This window comes from Aedes albopictus, chromosome 2 (genome assembly GCF_035046485.1).
Source record: "Aedes albopictus strain Foshan chromosome 2, AalbF5, whole genome shotgun sequence".
Lineage (NCBI taxonomy): Eukaryota > Metazoa > Arthropoda > Insecta > Diptera > Culicidae > Aedes > Aedes albopictus.
The window spans coordinates 122451936-122468954 of NC_085137.1; the positions used below are offsets into that span (position 1 = coordinate 122451936).

At 38.4% G+C, this 17019-nt stretch overlaps 2 protein-coding genes across 2 annotated transcripts; both read left to right on the forward strand.

The window, feature by feature from the left end:
- The first annotated feature begins 313 nt into the window (after nt 1-313).
- Nucleotides 314-1303, forward strand: LOC109416191 (uncharacterized). Its single transcript, XM_062855059.1, has 3 exons — nt 314-596; nt 664-1107; nt 1167-1303. The coding sequence occupies exons 1-3, from the start codon at nt 551-553 to the stop codon at nt 1295-1297; spliced, it is 621 nt and encodes a 206-aa protein (XP_062711043.1). The 5' UTR covers nt 314-550; the 3' UTR covers nt 1298-1303.
- A 7506-nt stretch (nt 1304-8809) lies between these two features.
- Nucleotides 8810-9681, forward strand: LOC115255477 (uncharacterized). The gene is made up of 3 exons (XM_029853600.2): nt 8810-8930; nt 8995-9414; nt 9480-9681. The coding sequence occupies exons 1-3, from the start codon at nt 8885-8887 to the stop codon at nt 9614-9616; spliced, it is 603 nt and encodes a 200-aa protein (XP_029709460.2). The 5' UTR covers nt 8810-8884; the 3' UTR covers nt 9617-9681.
- The last annotated feature ends 7338 nt before the right edge of the window (nt 9682-17019 follow it).

Sequence of the window (17019 nt, forward strand, 5' to 3'; positions counted from 1 at the left end):
ACGAAGGCGAAAAGACCTTTTTTGCGTGCAAAATTCAGGCTGTTTTCGCAATAGATGCTGTGCTCAGGTTTAAATAAAGAAGGTTACTTGTTCAATCTCCCAAACTGCTGCAAGATTTGATTTTGAAATTTAGAGCTTGGCGAAGAAAAAGTAAACAGAAATGTTGGACTTCAAAGAACAAGTAAGTGAGTTATCTGATATTCACTGATGTCAAGAAATTGACATTGATTTCTTCGACCCCTCCGATCAAGACCATATCTGTTCAGTAGTTTTCCGCGAGTTTAACTTGAAAATGAGATTTACTGCTCGACAAACTATGCAATGATATGCAAACGAAGTTTTGACGTATGATAACGAAATGATTTGATAGTGCACTCGTGCATCAAGTCACATATCAAAGACAGTCAGATAAGAAAATAACGCAACTATAATGTATAAAACCGATGGACACTATTTGAATGGTCACTAGTTGACTCAAAGCTTGGGCGAATATCTTTCTAGCTGCTTCACAACGAGCATTCCTCATTGAGGGCTACACTGCGGTCCAGAGATGGACTACAAGAAAACGTTGTTACTTTGTGCAGCGCTCATCTCAGGTAAGATCATACCATTCCAAAATACCTACATCTTCAATGACAAAAATAACAATTTCACTTTTCTCAGCCATCGATGGTCGTCTGCTTTGCTACTACTGTGAGGATTGTGCCTTGTCTGTTGCGACGATCCAGCCATGTGCTTTCACTACTCCTGTCCTTATCACACCGAGTGCTATAGGCGGTATTCCAGAATACCTTCAAAATTCTCAGCATCTACCAGATCCCATTCTTACTCCTCCCCCGGTGGTTGGCGAGCTAGTTGGCAATACCATCAATCCTCCGTATTCAGAGATTGGACAGGGAGATCCTATTTTGACGCCACCGTCAATACCGGCTGCGGCCGTCACGCCTGAGTGGAACTACGGCGGTTTTGATAGTGGAGCTAACAACGGAGAACTGCTTTTGACTACGATTTGGCCTGGTATGACACGTTGGAAGTGGTGGTCAGAGATTCGAGTTGATAGACCGGCTAACGCTGAGAGATTCAAATGCATAATGACAAAACACCTAGGTGAGTAAGAAATGTTAGTGATGAGACCTCAACATTTATATTTCTTTTGTTCTTTCTAGTTGGTAATCGTCAAGTAATAAGTCGGGGATGTGCGCTACAAGGACGAAGTACTGATGAAACGTGTAACAGAACGAGTAAAAGCAATTATCAGCAGTGCACACTTTGCAGTTCTTCCCTTTGTAACCACTAAATCTTAAAACTTACATAATCTATCGCCTCTCTTTGGTGTGGATTCATAATATTCCTAATATAAAGTCGAAACTTACAAAACGTTGCATGTCTCAATAATGCCCATCACTTATCAGATCTTAGTACAGTCGAGTCTCTTTTCCTTAGACGGGTTCCTATTATGTAAACTGCCATTTTTGCCGCTGTTTTTCGGTTGATTATCGAACATTGTGCTAGGAATGAAAATTGTACTCTATTGTATTTATTAGATTTAACGTAAGCCTGGCAGTTATAAACTATTTTTCAGGTCAAGGAAACTAAAATTAAAAGCTCTATCTAGATTGATCTAGATCTTGATCAATTCCTGAAGTAACTACTGGTTCATCTACTGTTATATCAAATTTCTTGTCGTATGGTCTATGCAGTTAAATCAAGATTGAATACGGGGAGCCGGTAATTTATTTTTTTATTTTTTTTTATCTGTATTAAGACAGACTATTTTCTATTTCTTTATCTATATTAACAAGATTTAAACTGCATAATTAACTCTAGGCTAAAATACACGTTGGAAAATATTTAATAAACAGATGTTGAGCCCTAGACTAGTTCATCTTGGGGCCACGCTTCACTTCCATTCCGAAGGAAGAACTCACATTTTGCGAGTTTTTCGGGAGTGGGATTCGATCCTACGTCCTCGGCGTGATAGTTACACGTGCTGGGACCAACGCACCAGATGCGCTCCATTATTTCAACGATATCAACTCGGTGAATGAAGGGCCCTGGATAAGGGCGTTTAAGGACAAACATCTTGAAATCCCACTTCAACAGTGCATCAGAACTTCAGACGCACAAATCTCAAGAAGCAAGCTTCAAACAACAGTGCATTTTATTATTCTGTTCTTGCCCACTTGTAATAAGCTTAAAATAAGAAGATCAGGTGCGCTGGTTTTGTTTACGAAGAGATTTGTGCCCTCGAAATCGTGAGTAGGTCCCAATGTCGGCCATTGTGGCGGCCATTTTGGGATTCTAACAAGTCTGTCCTTGACGCATATCCGCCCAGTGTTCTATTTAACAAAACAGTCCTTTTGACGTGAATAACTGCAGAATTAGGAAAATTTTTAGAATCCTTTGCAATATGAGTATCTATCGATCGTTGTTGATGATCAGAAGTCAAAAATCGATGTTTGACGCCATTTTGAAATCCAAGAAGGGATGGGTTATAGGGTGAAGTAAATGGTGGGAAATAGAGTAATGTAGAGGGTTAGGGAAGAGAATAGGTTAGAGGATAGGGTAGAGGCTAGGGTAGAGAGTAGAATTGAGGGTTAGAGTAGAGGGTAGGGTAGATGGCAGGGTTGAGGACTAGGATAGAGCATATGATAGAGGGTTGGATAGAGGGCATGGAAGACGGTAAGGAATAGGGTACAGGTTAGGGTAGAGAGTAGAGTGAAGAAATGTGTATGAAAGAATATAAATATTTGCCGATATTTTTTCAGGCAATCCAGGATTTTTTTTTAGAAATTGGCTTCTTTAGCTGTGTTGAGACTATTTCATATTCTGAATCTGCATGCCAAACTGAGCCGAAACCCAAATGTTCGTGAATTTTGGTGCCCGGGAACCTATTTAAAAATCAATTTGAAGTTTATATGGGAGCGATTTGTCGAATCACCACTCGTTGCATTTTGTACTGGGCGGAGCTGTCAAACAGTTGCCCAGCTGTCAAAAAATGATTTCGAAAAATCTCTTTGAAATTGATTGCAGATATCAAAACAAAGATCTAAAATTCAAAGTGGCTGAGAAAAAGGTGCTCTTTTGTATAAAATCAAAAAATGAATACATTTTTCAAAAATTAAGGACCCAACTCGTGCAGGAATTTGTAATGGGATTCCTTCAAAAACCCTTCGCGATTTTTTAGGGATTTCTTGAATAATTCCTACCGGGATTTCTTATATGATTCTTTTTGAGATTCATGTGCAGCTTCTAAGCGGGATTCCTGGCATGATTCTTCTAAGGGTTCTAAAAGGATTCCTTTAGGAAATCTAGCCGACATTCCTTAAGGGATTACTTCACGGATTTCTTCTTGTATTCTTTCAAAGATTTCTATCAAGATGTATTCAATGGGAAATCGGGAAATGGCAAATGGAATTCCTCGCGAGATTTCTTCCGGAATTTCTCCACTAGTTCCTCCCGGGATTTCTTCTATGATCCTTTCAGTGGTTCCTGTCAAGCTGACAGCTGGGATTCCTCTCAGGATTCTTCCAGATATTTCTCCCAGAAAACCTAAAGGGATTCCTTCTGGGATTCCTGCCAGGATTGATTGAAACAAACTTCTGTATGGACAATTCTGAAATTTAACACTATTGTAGGTCCATGTCTTTCATGAGTAGCGTTACATAGTTTATTAAGTTCTCTGAAAATTTTCGAACGGGAGAAAGAAAGGGTTCTGATACACCTAGATATCTCTGCTAAACTATGCCCAAGTAACCAAAAGTTCAGAAAAGAGGGTACTTTATAAGCTTAGCAGCTTGTTAGAGGTTCCTTCTAAGCAGCTTCATTTTTAAGTAATTTCAGAACTTGAAAGTTCATATAAGAAAGTCGGATAACCTTCTAAGCAGCTTCGGACGGAACTTCCTCAAAATGAATGTGAAAAAAAATTCTTTACAGATTCATCACAACTTTTTGTTGCTTGTATAATTGAGAAACATGCTCAAATTTACTTTACATACTTATTAACTTATTCATATGGCACTCCTATGTAGATTTGAACCGTGACCTCCTGCGTGATAAGGTGCCGTCATGACGCTACGCTGCTACATGGATAAGTTAACTTCATTACTGTACAAGTGTGCAAACCTAGATGTCGACAGAGTATTGATTCAAGTCAAATTTCACCCGCTTTTCACTTCATCGCTAGTGTGGTGTCTAGGAACGTTTAACGGGTATTGTGCGTTTAGCACTAAATTGATTTCCGAAAAAACTTCATTGACTTCCGCTGCCTTTCCTATGCGTTAAACATTACGTCGGAAGTAGTGCGCTGTATAGCAAACCAGATTTACTGTACAGCGCACTACTTCCGACGTTATGTTTAACGCATAGGAAAGGCAGCGGAAGTGAATGAAGTTTTTTCGGAAATCAATTTAGTGCTAAACGCACAATAAATGGAGCTCTTTGGAGTATTTCAAGTAATCTCAAGAGTCAATCATCAGGAGAAAATCAGTGGAATCGTTCTTTGTTTGGAGGCTTTGCTGAGCATTTGTCTATGGGGGTTTGGTTATTGTACATGCGTGCTTATTGCTATGTTTTTTTCGGTAAAATTTGGTATTTTTTAGCACTTTTATTATTGGATAGTTTTTGCTCTATTTTGGTTTGGACTGTACTTTGGCGCCGTCCACAAATTACGTAACGCTCAAGGGGGAGGAGGGTATGGCCAAGCGTTACGGCCCATACATTTTTTTTTGGGTTTTCATACAAAAAAGCGTTACGGAGGGGGGTCGAAAAATGTTAACTTTAGCGTTACGTAATAAACGGATACTGCCTTTTATGGTGTGCTACAGTCCAAATCAAAATAGTACAAAAACAATCCAATATTGCTGTGTGCATTCAAGATGCAAACGGTGCCCAAATGCGCTCCAAACGCGGTAACACAGTGTAACCAAAGGCAACTTAGCAACCATAGCCAAAATCACCGCCAACCTTGGATCAGAATGCTTCCACTGACATCGGGTTACTTCTTAGAATATCTTACCGCATTTGGTATTCCCGCATTTGATATTTGCATTTCAAATGCACACAGCAATATTAAAAGTGCTGAAAATACCGAATTTTACCGAAAAAACCTAGCAATAAGTACGCATGTACAACTACCGAAAACCCCATAGATAAACGCTCAGCAAAGTCTCCAAACAAAGAACGATTCTACTGATTTTCCCCTGAGGATGGTAACAACCGTTACCGAAACGTAGGGACGAATCGAAAACCGTTTTCGTTCTAGAGAAAAAGGACTGATAAGCCGAATTCCCTAACCTAAAATATAGATCCGACTGTCGAACTCTCGTACGTCCACGTTATTTACTAATGTCGCCGGTCCTAGTAAGATTTTTTTAAATTGAAAATACCATTAACTATCCATTACCAATTGGTACTATTAATTGGTAATGCTCGATGATGTAAATTAACACAGGAAATGATGGAAATTGAAAAATGTCATGAAGTTTTATTTCATGAAATTCCGTGACATTTCCCATTATTGCTCGAAATATTCAAGTTAATGACTCTTTAAACACCCTCTGTATCTCACATGAAGCCTCTTGACATGTCCCTGGAACTCCTATATTGAAACGCCTCTGAAACCCCATGATCTCATGGAAATGCCAACGAAACCTGTCGGAACGCCTCCAAATGGATTCTGAAATCCCCTAAAACAACCTCCTGGAAGTCCCCTGAAGCCCCTCTTTGGGCACTCCGGAGACTTCCCGGAAACCCCTATCCCAAATGCCCAGAAGCAAGACCTGCGCCCCTTGCCACCACCCTGACTTATTTTATGCACAAAAATCCCTCTTTCCATGCCCTTTCTAACTTAAGCATCTCCAGCTCATGGTATAAATAAGGTTCCAGTGTACCAAGTAGGCCATGGCGTTTAAATCAACTTTGTCGAAGACAGTTTATTGCTAAATAATAAAGTTCCTAAGATATTGCAGAATACATGGGTGTCGCACAAAGTACAATGCGTGACTGTTCACGTCTGAAAGAGGCGCGATTCCTGAAATTTTAATAATTGAAAACAAACAAAATAAAATAAATAAGGATTGTTAAGACAGGAAACTCTATTTCGAGCTCTTAGATTAACCTTCACATACCCGACCCCCAACATCTCATTTTCAAAATGCTGGCATTTCGTCAATTTTCATCCAACTTTTTTGAAGTCGCCCTCAACCGATCATAAATTGATGCAAGTTTATTACACCCAAGTGGCCATGCACTATCCGGAACCATTCCGGAGTTATTCCGGATTGTACTGGGGTCAGGTAGGGTGCTGCAATGGCTAAAAATGATTATTTCGTGTGTTATTGTGTTTGAATCATCGATTTTCAGCGGAATTTTTATTGTGAACAATACAACACAAATGCGATAACCAGATGTGAATAAGTTGACCTATCCGGATCACCGTGACAGGTTCCACGGGGGCCTCATTGGGGACACTACTGGTTTTCATCCAAAACATGTCGTGCGACATATCAAACTTCATGATTTCGAATGACTGAGTCAGAAACGATACTCTGAAGTCTGTATCAACTAATATGGCCAACCCGGAACATCTAGCATAGGTTCCACGGGAGTTACATTGCGGATATTTCTGGTTGTGAATTAAAACATGCCGTGCGACGTATCAAACTTCATGATTTCAAGAGAATGGAGCGGAAAAAAATTACTAAAGTATGTAGCAACTGATATGGCCGCTCCGGAACACCTGAAACAGGTTCCGCGGGGGCCTCTCAAACACAATAACACACGAAATAATCCCTTTTGGTCATTTGGCAAAACAGACCCCTTCCACACCCCCTGACCCCAGTACAACCCGAAATATCTCCGGAATGGTTCCGGATATCACAAGACCACTTGAGTGTAATAAACTTGCACCAATTTATGATCGATTAAGGGCGACTTCAAAAAAATCGGATGAAAATTGACGAAATGCCAGCATTTTGAAAATTAGTTGTCGGGGGTCGGGTATGTGAAGGTTAACAGAGTTATATTGGAAAGTTGAAAACTAGGATCCCCTGCACATATGTTCTTTCTCCCTATGGCATTTTCCTACTCTTTCTGGCTCGTTATAGCACAGAAGATGAATCATCGTTGTGTTACGTTCCGTTTTGTAATACTGATACGTAATAGAGGCACAATTTTGCTTTAAATGAAGGTATCTGATAACGAGCTGCGAATTTTCCCTCCTCGTCATAATAGATGCCGGATCTTTTCAAGTCACGGGAGACCGTGTTTTTGTATTGTTTCGACGGGAAAAGAATCTGTCTCCTATCGATGAATGAAAACAAAAATGTTGAACACTGTTACACATTCCAATCTGACATTGATGAAACGGTGGAATTTAGGCATCTTGCACTGTTTAATTATATACGCTAGGGTGACCCAAGTTGATACCATTTGATCTAAACTGCTACCGTTTGAAATTTTTGAGAAGCCGTGTAATTTACCAAAGATGGAAATGTTTTCATAGTGAAGCTCGAGTGAAAAATTAATACATCAAAACATCATGGATCCAAGAATAACTCATGTGTGAGTTTATGCACATCCGCCTAATTCGTGACAACGTAGCCAAACAAAAAAAAAACTCACGAGCATTAATTCGTCAACAGCAAACCGAAGTGAAATTATTATGTTTTTTTTTCAGCAAATTATGTATTTCATTGTTCTTGAAGGGTAGACCTTCCAGTCGTAAAAATGTATTTTTCATTGAAATACAAACATCTCAGTGAAGCTGTATTGTGTCTAGTTTAGTCTAGTCTAGTATATACATACACAACAGCCACTCATTGAAAGGATCCTGGAAAATGAAGGAATCGACTAATGTAATCATTTTTATTGTCATTAATGATTGAAGTACTTTGGAAATGCATTTCTAGCATTAAAGCGGCCAGGCTTACTGTGCAGTGTTATTGGTTTTACAAGAATGGATTTAGCACTAAATTGGTGTCAGGAGTAACTTCATTGTAACTTTCTCTGCCTTTAACATAACGTATAATAAATCTGATGCTCTATTAAGCACTACTTCCGACGTTATATTTAACGCATAGGAAAGGTAGCGGAAGTCAATGAAGTAACTTCCGACACACATTTGGTGCTAAATCCACAATATTGAGTGGGGACATCTCGTACCGCTCACCTATTTGGGTTGCAGAAAAAACATGAAAATTGGTTAACGTCACCCCTTGATCCTTAGTTTACTGGGATGGCACACAGGAATTTACTCAGTGTCCTGGCCCTTATGCCTAGGCTTAAGCGGCTTCGCTCTCTGAAACGGAACAAAATACTGATTTCTAAAATAAGATAAGAAGGTCTGTGATGATGTCCATTAATAATAAGAAATATTTGAAACGATCTCACCAAATCATCTGAATATCATAATTTCGCAGCAGTATATGAGAAATCGCTTATCCACAAGGAATTTTTGGACGATCTTTTAAGTAGCGGCAGTCTTGTGTTCTCTGCAGGAGCAGGAGGATGAAGCGACACAGGAAGGGTTTCGCGAGTACGTGCATGCTTTGTTCACGAACTTAAAAATGCGAGTATTCGCGGTCCCCTGTTGTTCATGAATAGAAACATGATTTTTGGGCTACCCTTTTATGTATACATACCGGAATTTCATCCATCACGATTGGTAATTACATAGTCGAGATGGTTCTGTAGAAAAAAAAACCAATTCGTTGCAGATCAAACTGTATACCAATACATAAAATTTAGGTTTCGCGTCTACTGATGAGCTTCCATAATGCTATGATAAGAGCACAGACAACCACAATCTATAAAACCTGCAATCGCTAGTTGATTAGTCATTAGTCGTCTTCGAGCAAAAGAGAACAGTTACCGTTGATCAAAGATGAACTTGAAAATAGAAATCCTAGTATTTGCAACGCTTGCTGCAGGTAAGCATTTCAAGTAATACAAATCCACAAATGCGCATCAAAAGATTCAGATTTCTCTCCACAGCAATCGACGGTCAACTGCTCTGCTACTACTGTGATGACTGTAACTCGTCTGAGCCTGCCATAGAACCATGCGGTCGCTCAGACGTGTCTACACCGGCACTGACTCTTGCCCCCGGAGGCGATGGAGGTGGTGGCATTACGAATCCATCGAATGGCCTGCAAACCACCCCCGGTCTGACGCAGGGTTGGATCAACGACGGTGGGGTCATCCTCACCACACAGTGGACCGGAATGACTTCATCGCAAATAGTGACCGGTGGGTCCAACGGCGGAGGAGTCGTCATGACCACAATGTGGCCGGGCATGCTTGAAGGATCCAGCTCAAACAATAACGGTGGAATTGTTTTAACTACGTCTTGGAAACGGGCTGACTTAGAAGCAAATGCTGATGAATACGCATGCGTGACAATGAAATCGACCGGTAAGTGTTGGAAAACCGACTGGAAAAGTTTCACATTTACTAAAAGAAAATTTCTATTTACTTAGTCAAAGATCATGAGGTGATCAGGCGAGGATGCGTACGACAAGCTCGTAGCAAAGGTGAAACCTGCAACGGAATAAGTGAAGGAAATTATGAGCAGTGTACGCTATGTACGTCACCACTGTGCAATAACGGCAACTAATCTTCCTTAATGTATATTATATAATAATCATATAATGTTATACCCAATAAATTATTAACCTGAAATTTACATTAACAACATTGACAATGATCTTGTACCGACTTTTCGAACCCTTTAAGCAGAATACCCTTTTCGAATGAGTGTAATCAGTTTTGTAAAAAACAGGAGGAATTTCTAGGAGAAATCTTGAAGGATTTTCATGAGATAATCAGGAAAAACAACTGTATGAATTTCCGGGATTTTTACGGAGAAATGTCGACAAAAATGTCGACTCGTAAGTGGAGTGAAATTGATACGTGAAATTTAGTGTAAAAATTAGATTTTCAGTGCTAAAGAGGCTAATTATAGATAGTCTACATCTTTTTGCTTCCAGTTAATTTTTCTTGAAGCTAGAATCGTTCCCGTAAAACACTATTTTTCAGACAAATTATTTTAGAACTGTCATATCTCGGAAACCAGTAAACCGAATTTAATGAACTTTTGAACGTTTATCAACAATTCATTGAGGAGGCGAACCAGCTCTCAGGCTGAAAACCTCTTAAATAAAGATAAAAAAAAAACAATTCATTGATGCTTCTCATGTCATTAAATCATTCATCATACTTTTTGAACGGTGAAAGAAGTTAACTTTTTGGATCTTTCTTGAAAATAATGTAATTTTTTTACATCAGTATCATCAAATTTTAGTGTTGATATCCAAAGATTCTCTGATAAGATGCATTAGAGCCTATTTGGATTGAAAAAATAAAACATTCAGTAATTTTTGTATGATATTGTGAATTTGACTCATTTTCCTCTATATGGGTGAAAATGTCAAATCATCATAACTTTTTTCAACGTTCAAAAAGTACCTATGTTTTGAATAATTTTCAAGCATTAAGATATTGTTGATAATCGCACAAAATTTCATTCGATTCGGTTCACTGGTCTCCGAGATATTGGAGCTCAAAAATTAGTTGTCTAAAAAATAGTGTTTTTTGAGAACGGTTCTAGCTTCGAGAAAGATTAACCAATCGAGCTCAAATTTGTACCAATCATGTACAATAGGTGAACAAACATTCAAAATTTGAGTATTTTTGATGCACCCTATGAAAAGTTACAGCATGTTGAACATTTTTGTCAGAGAAAAAAAAAGTTGTCTATCCCAAACATTTTGACCATAGGGTGTATGGTGAAAACAATTCCTGCACCATACATTGTACTAGCTACAATAAAGTGTATTGTAATGGAATGGTCCGGAAAAAGCTTTGCAAATTGTAGCTACTGTACATTTACATCCGTTCTTTATGTAACAATATATTATACTGTTTTTCTTACGTTTGAACTATTCACTTTTCCGAAATATTATTTTTCCGTGCATTTTTAATTATTTATTCAGTTTTAGATTTTTTCCGTGCTTTGTTATTTTTTTGATGTTCTTGACTTTTTTTATGCAAAGGAAAAGAAAGAGAAAAAAGTGAATAAGTTCAAACATCAATTTAAAGTAAAAAAAAAAATGTTTAAATATAAGGACAGACTTGTTAGAATCCCAAAATGGCCGACTTTGGCACCTACTCACGATTTCGAGAGCACAAATCTCTTCTTCAACAAAACCAGCGCACCTGATCTTCTTATTTTAAGCTTATTACAAGTGAGCAAGAATAGAATAATAAAATGCACTGTTGTTTGAAGCTTGCTCCTTGAGATTTGTGCGTCTGAAGTTCTGATGCACTGTTGAAGCGGGATATCAAGACGTTTGTCCATAAGTGTTAAACCAGGTGTCCTAAGGACTGCAGATCCAAGAGATACGGCGGGCTAGGTAAGTAGAGTGCGATGAGAGTAGTAATCCTACATTATAGAGATGTGCGGAGGCGGCCATTGTGAGCCATTCGAGCAGATAGAACTGTCAAAGTGTGAGCCAAATGAACATGTTTATGTTGTTGTATGAACATGAACATGTTTAACGCCTTCCTTGTTTGAACAGTATTGCAATCGACAATAAACATTTTACAAATATTTTTTTATCGAGAATTCGATGGCATATGTAAATTGAGTAAAACGATAATATTTAATTAATAATTCTGCTTTCAAAAGCTTATACTCATGAAGAAACTTTTGTCGCTGCTATTTTCGAAAAAAATTTTCATTGCTACTGCTTGATTCACTTCTGCCGATTTGATTCGCGCTATTCTTTGCAATGCATTTCAGATTTCTTCGATTGCGCTGTTATCTTCTTCAAAATCTGGGAAAAAAGTTCGAATATAATTAGCGAACGTAAACAAAGCAACTTGCATTACAACAAAGTCACGCAAAAAGTTTGAACATCTAGCTTTGTGGCAAGTGTTGGAAGCTGTTGTAAACAAAACAAACAGCGATGTCGAATCGACATATGTAACTTCCGCTCATCTCTATGTAGAGGATTTCTAGATGAGAGTAATATGTATGTAGGTCAACTCGGAAAGACGCAGGTCAGATTACCGTAAATCAGTGGATGAGTTCAACACTACCCAAGCAACCATAAGTTCGGATAAAATAGCATGTTTGGGCTTAATCAGCTATTCGAAAGAACATGAATAGCATTCTATTCAGCTCACTTTTTAAGTAATTAACCGAACTTGAGTTCACAAAAAGTACCCTTGTGTCGCTGGAAGGAACGCTATTCAGCTTAAAAATAAATTTCTAAAAAATGAAAAAAAATGTGTTTAGTCCTCAAAAGTAATTTATTATTAAGAGACATTAGTTCATGTGGAATCCAAATTGACTAATACCTTGAAATAATTGTTAATGTTTTTTACTTGCTGAGATTTGAACTCGGGTTCTCCTCGTTGAAAGCCGGTGCCTAACCACTACTCCATGTATGTGTTGTTAGGTACTGTGGGATTTTACTCAATGTGCTGATATCAAATAGTAGAGCTCAATCAGGTTCGCGTATGAACTTTCTATGAACTTGGAATACTTTTTGAAGTCGAAAGTTCGAAAGAAGTTCACATGGAACTTCTTGTGAACTTACACAGTTTGACATTTTCAGTTTGTTGTGGTTCGCAGTGCAAAGCAATAAATTAGGGCCAGTGTATCGACTTTAAGAAAAGATTAGAAGTTTCTAGCTTGGTTTCCAGTGACTACGATCGCGTCGATTACACTAGTTTACAGCATTTTTGAACTCGGTAAGCTGATGATCATTTTTGATGTAGAATCATGCATTGAGTTCGAAAACGCGAAGGAAAAAAATTACAGTAGATCGGAAATTTTTTCGACTTTCCATACAAGGTTAATGATTTGAAATCGATTTTTGTTCTATTTTTAAGCAACGTCGCTAATTTCACACATCTCATTCTCCGTAATCAATGCTCCGATTGAGCTGAATTTTTTACTGTAAGTCGCCTACATATGATATGTCAAATCAACGTTGAGAAAGAATTTTTAGATTGTTTTTTTTTCTTATTGAAAAAAAAAAAAACAGATTAATCCACCTAGTGGTGATAGTGCCTTTCTCGTCGAACATGTACTCATGATTTTTCCTTGGTTGGGATACGACTGGGATGATTTTGCTTCAGAATGTTGGCTTCAGCCTTTTGGGGAATCGAAAACACTAGTTTTTTCCGACGTTTCGATCTGTATGGGGCCTTTTCAAGGGTTCAATCGGACAAGGTTTTCTAGTCAAGATGGCCTTGCCTTACTTAAAAATGTCATACGGAAGTTTTCGTATTTATTGAGTCCGTGAAACCGTCGTGATGTGGACAATCTCCTACCTATCGGGCGGTTTAGAATTCGGTCTTTGTTTTTGGAATCTTCTACTATTGTTTGTTAAGCTAGTTTCTGTGCTAGGGCCATCATTCCGAAGCATGATCTTTCCGTCGACGTAATGCGAACTGTTCCTGAACCCTGAGAATACCTTATTTAGAAAAGCAATAATTTTAATAATATTGGGAAGTTTATTAATTGAACATATTCCGACGTTACGTTAAACGTATAGACTGGGATGAAAAAAATCAGAATTTTCAGTTGACTGCTTGAGCACCTTCACTATCACTGAAGACCGATCAACATCAAGACGATAATTACAAGCTAGGATATAACGTCTTTCACAATCACAGATGACTTTACGGCAGGCCTGCCCAACCTTTCGTGGCCGCGGGCCACAAGTGATACTCCATACCGGGCCAGACATTAAATTTCGACATCAAATTTCGAAAGCACGAATGCAACAGTGAAATTGTGTACATCCGATTACCCGTTCTCACGGCAAATTATAACACTGACATCATTTGGGTCATAAAAATGTGAGCAAGAATTCTTGTTGTTTTGCAAAAATCACCCTGAATACTTTTTTTTTCTGAATTTTGCCGAATTGCAGGTTGCAGCAAACAATTTGCTGAAATCCAGCAAACTTTCCTGATTCGTTCAGTAAACTCTGCTGTTCAGCAGCAACGTTTTTCAGAAATTCAGTAAATTTTGCTGAAATTCTGCTTCAAATTTGGCTGTACCTTTCAAGTTTAAAATTTTTAAATTTATGTATTTAAATTTTTTAATCTTTGAAATTTTTAAACAAAGCACTCTACCTATTTCGAGTTTATTTTCACTATTAAATTTTATTTAAATATGAAATATCTTCAAATATTTCAATCCTTGGGCCAAGTTTCATTCATCGATTCCGCGGGCCGTATGTTGGACAGCCCTGCTTTACGGTCTTCGACATAGTTTTTTCTTCACACTTTAGGCTATACATATTTTATTATCATAGGTTACAAAATTCATGTAAAATTTGCCAAAAAATGCAAGTAAGTGAAATTGCCCATACTAAATCCCATAAAAAAAAAAATTCCCAGTAGTTTTAGACGCAAAAGAGGATTGAAAAAACTTTCTTCGGGATTAATGCGATAATTTTCTCATATAACGTTGACCTATCCTACTGTATATTTTTACACCTCAGTGATTTGATGAGATTGCTTTAGTACAGACAAACAGACATATCATTTGTAACATATTGGTATTATATTCATCGTTACGAAAAAATAATCGCCAATTGCTAATCAGGTTGCGTTTCACTGCGGCTTGATGTTGGTAGTGAGTAGACGTCAAACGAGCAACAACGATTAATATTGGTTTCAACCGTTGAAAACAAGGACGATGGAGAGTGAGTAGAGTAAGACGTCTGTATGTATGTGGCCTTAGTTCGGTCAAGATTTTGTTTTCTTACACATATTTATCGCTTGCATTGACTTTGTTCATTTTTGAAGTTCCTGCGAAGCACCCTAGGTAGCACCCAATGCTGGTTTCGCATCACTATCGGTAGCCTCTATTGTGGTCTGAGCCTATTTTCTTGCTAATCGTTCCTCATGGTTTAAAAAAAGACCGCGGTTCGATGTGTCGCATGCATAGGTTTGGTTCTTTTTGGCATTTGGCCACTTCCGGCTGGACACCCTACACCGTGTCCAATAAGTTCTCATACAAAAAACAAATTTAGAAAATATAATTTTATTTCACATCTGTGTTTCATATTTTCAAAATCAATGCATGTATTGAAGGGCCACATAATACTGATTAAATAAAGCATATGGTTTAGAAAAACATTATTTTCTATTTGTTTTTATATGCCTAACAGTACACTTCCGTTTTCTGAAATCCGTTTGCTCCGGCACGCAAGAATAATGTCCGAAAAGTTGTTCATTCTACGGTAGCTAAATAGAGTCCATAAGGTTAAATTTTGAGTTTATATCCCAAGTATTGTACGAAATGGATATACTAAAGCTGAAACAATACAATTTTGGTTATGATATGGTAAGAAATTTGCTAGTAAGCTTCACTTGAGCTGATTTCCTTGAAAATGTTCGTTATCTTAAAGATAAACGTCATAAAACGTAAATTTTGGACAAAATTTACCACAATAGGGATACAAGTACGAATTAGAAGTGAGAATTTTGTGAATCAACAAGATATGATACAGCCATGCTTCTTTAACACAACAAATCTCATGAAAACAGGTAAATGGACATTTTTATTTGGTTCACGTTTTATTTTGTACTAAATAAAATGGCTTCGTACTCCGCCAATACAGAGTCTCATATTTTTTCTCTTTTGGCCATAGTTACTACTAGCAATTGTGAGGACAGGAACCTAATTTGTTTCAACTTTAAATCATTACTCGTTAAAATGTGACGAAATACCAAAGAAATGGCGTGCGTGCCAGCTGAAATAGACTTACGACACATAAGCGATCAGCGGAGAAGGATAAAGGACAGTTAATTCCAAAACATATGCTGCATTTGATCAGTGTTAGTTTGCCTTTCGATAGATATATTTACATTTATAATCCTTATTACAGATGTGAAATGAATTCAATTTGATTTTGTATGAGAACTTATTGGACACGGTGTAGATCGATCCTGGAACACTATCGCTAGCCTTTATTAAGATCTTCGTTGTGGTCTGAGCCTATTTTCTGACTAATCGTTCATCACGTTATTTAAAAAGCCGCTGTTTAATGTGCCGTAGGCATGGGTTTTGGTATCTACTACATTTGACCACTTCCAGCGGGACACCCGGAACCGGTTCTGGAACTCTATCGGTTGATCCAAATATGATCTGAAACTATTCTCTTTTATTAACCGTTCATCAGGTTGCCTGAAGAGCTTGCGATTTGATGCGTCGCATGTAAGGGGTTGGTTAACTTTTATACTTGGCTACTTCCGGCGTGACATCTGGAACCGATTCAGTAACACTTTTGGTTCCGATATGGTCTGAGAATGTTTCCCTGTCCACTGTTCATCAGGCTATCGAAAAAGCCGCTGTTTGTTATATCGCATGCATGGGTTTGGTTCACTTTCATATTTAGCCACTTCCGGCGGAACATCCAGAACCGGTTCCGGCACACTACCGGTTCAGATATGGTCCGAGAATATTTTCCTGCCTACTGTCCATCAGGCTATCGAAAAAGCCGCTGTTTGATGTATCGCATGCATGGGTTTGGTTCACTTTCATATTCAGCCACTTCCGGCGGAACACCCAGAACCGGTTCCGGAATACTACCGGTTCAGATATGGTCTGAGAATGTTTTCCTGCCTACTGTTTATCAGGTTATCGAAAAATCCGCTGTTTGATGTGTCGTATGTATAGCTTTGGTTCACATTCATATTTGGCCACATCCGGCGGATCACCCGGAACCGGTTCCGGAACACTACCGGTTCAGATATGGTCCGAGAATATTTTCCTGCCTACTGTTCATCAGGCTATCGAAAAAGCCGCAGTTTGATGTATCGCATGCATGGGTTTGGTTCCCTTTCATATTTGGCCACTTCCGGCGGGTCACCAGGAACCGGTTCCGGAACACTACCGGTTCAGATATGGCCCGAGACTGTTTTCCTGTTTACCGTTAATCATGTTTTCGAAAGTGCCGTAGTTTGATGTGTCGCATGAATGGGTTTGTA

Coding starts and splice junctions, on each gene's coding strand:
- LOC109416191 (XM_062855059.1), top strand. CDS start 551: ATGGACTACAAGAAAACGTTGTTACTTTGTGCAGCGCTCATCTCAG. Junction 597..663: donor TTGTGCAGCGCTCATCTCAG/GTAAGATCATAC, acceptor CACTTTTCTCAG/CCATCGATGGTCGTCTGCTT. Junction 1,108..1,166: donor CATAATGACAAAACACCTAG/GTGAGTAAGAAA, acceptor TGTTCTTTCTAG/TTGGTAATCGTCAAGTAATA.
- LOC115255477 (XM_029853600.2), top strand. CDS start 8,885: ATGAACTTGAAAATAGAAATCCTAGTATTTGCAACGCTTGCTGCAG. Junction 8,931..8,994: donor ATTTGCAACGCTTGCTGCAG/GTAAGCATTTCA, acceptor TTCTCTCCACAG/CAATCGACGGTCAACTGCTC. Junction 9,415..9,479: donor CGTGACAATGAAATCGACCG/GTAAGTGTTGGA, acceptor CTATTTACTTAG/TCAAAGATCATGAGGTGATC.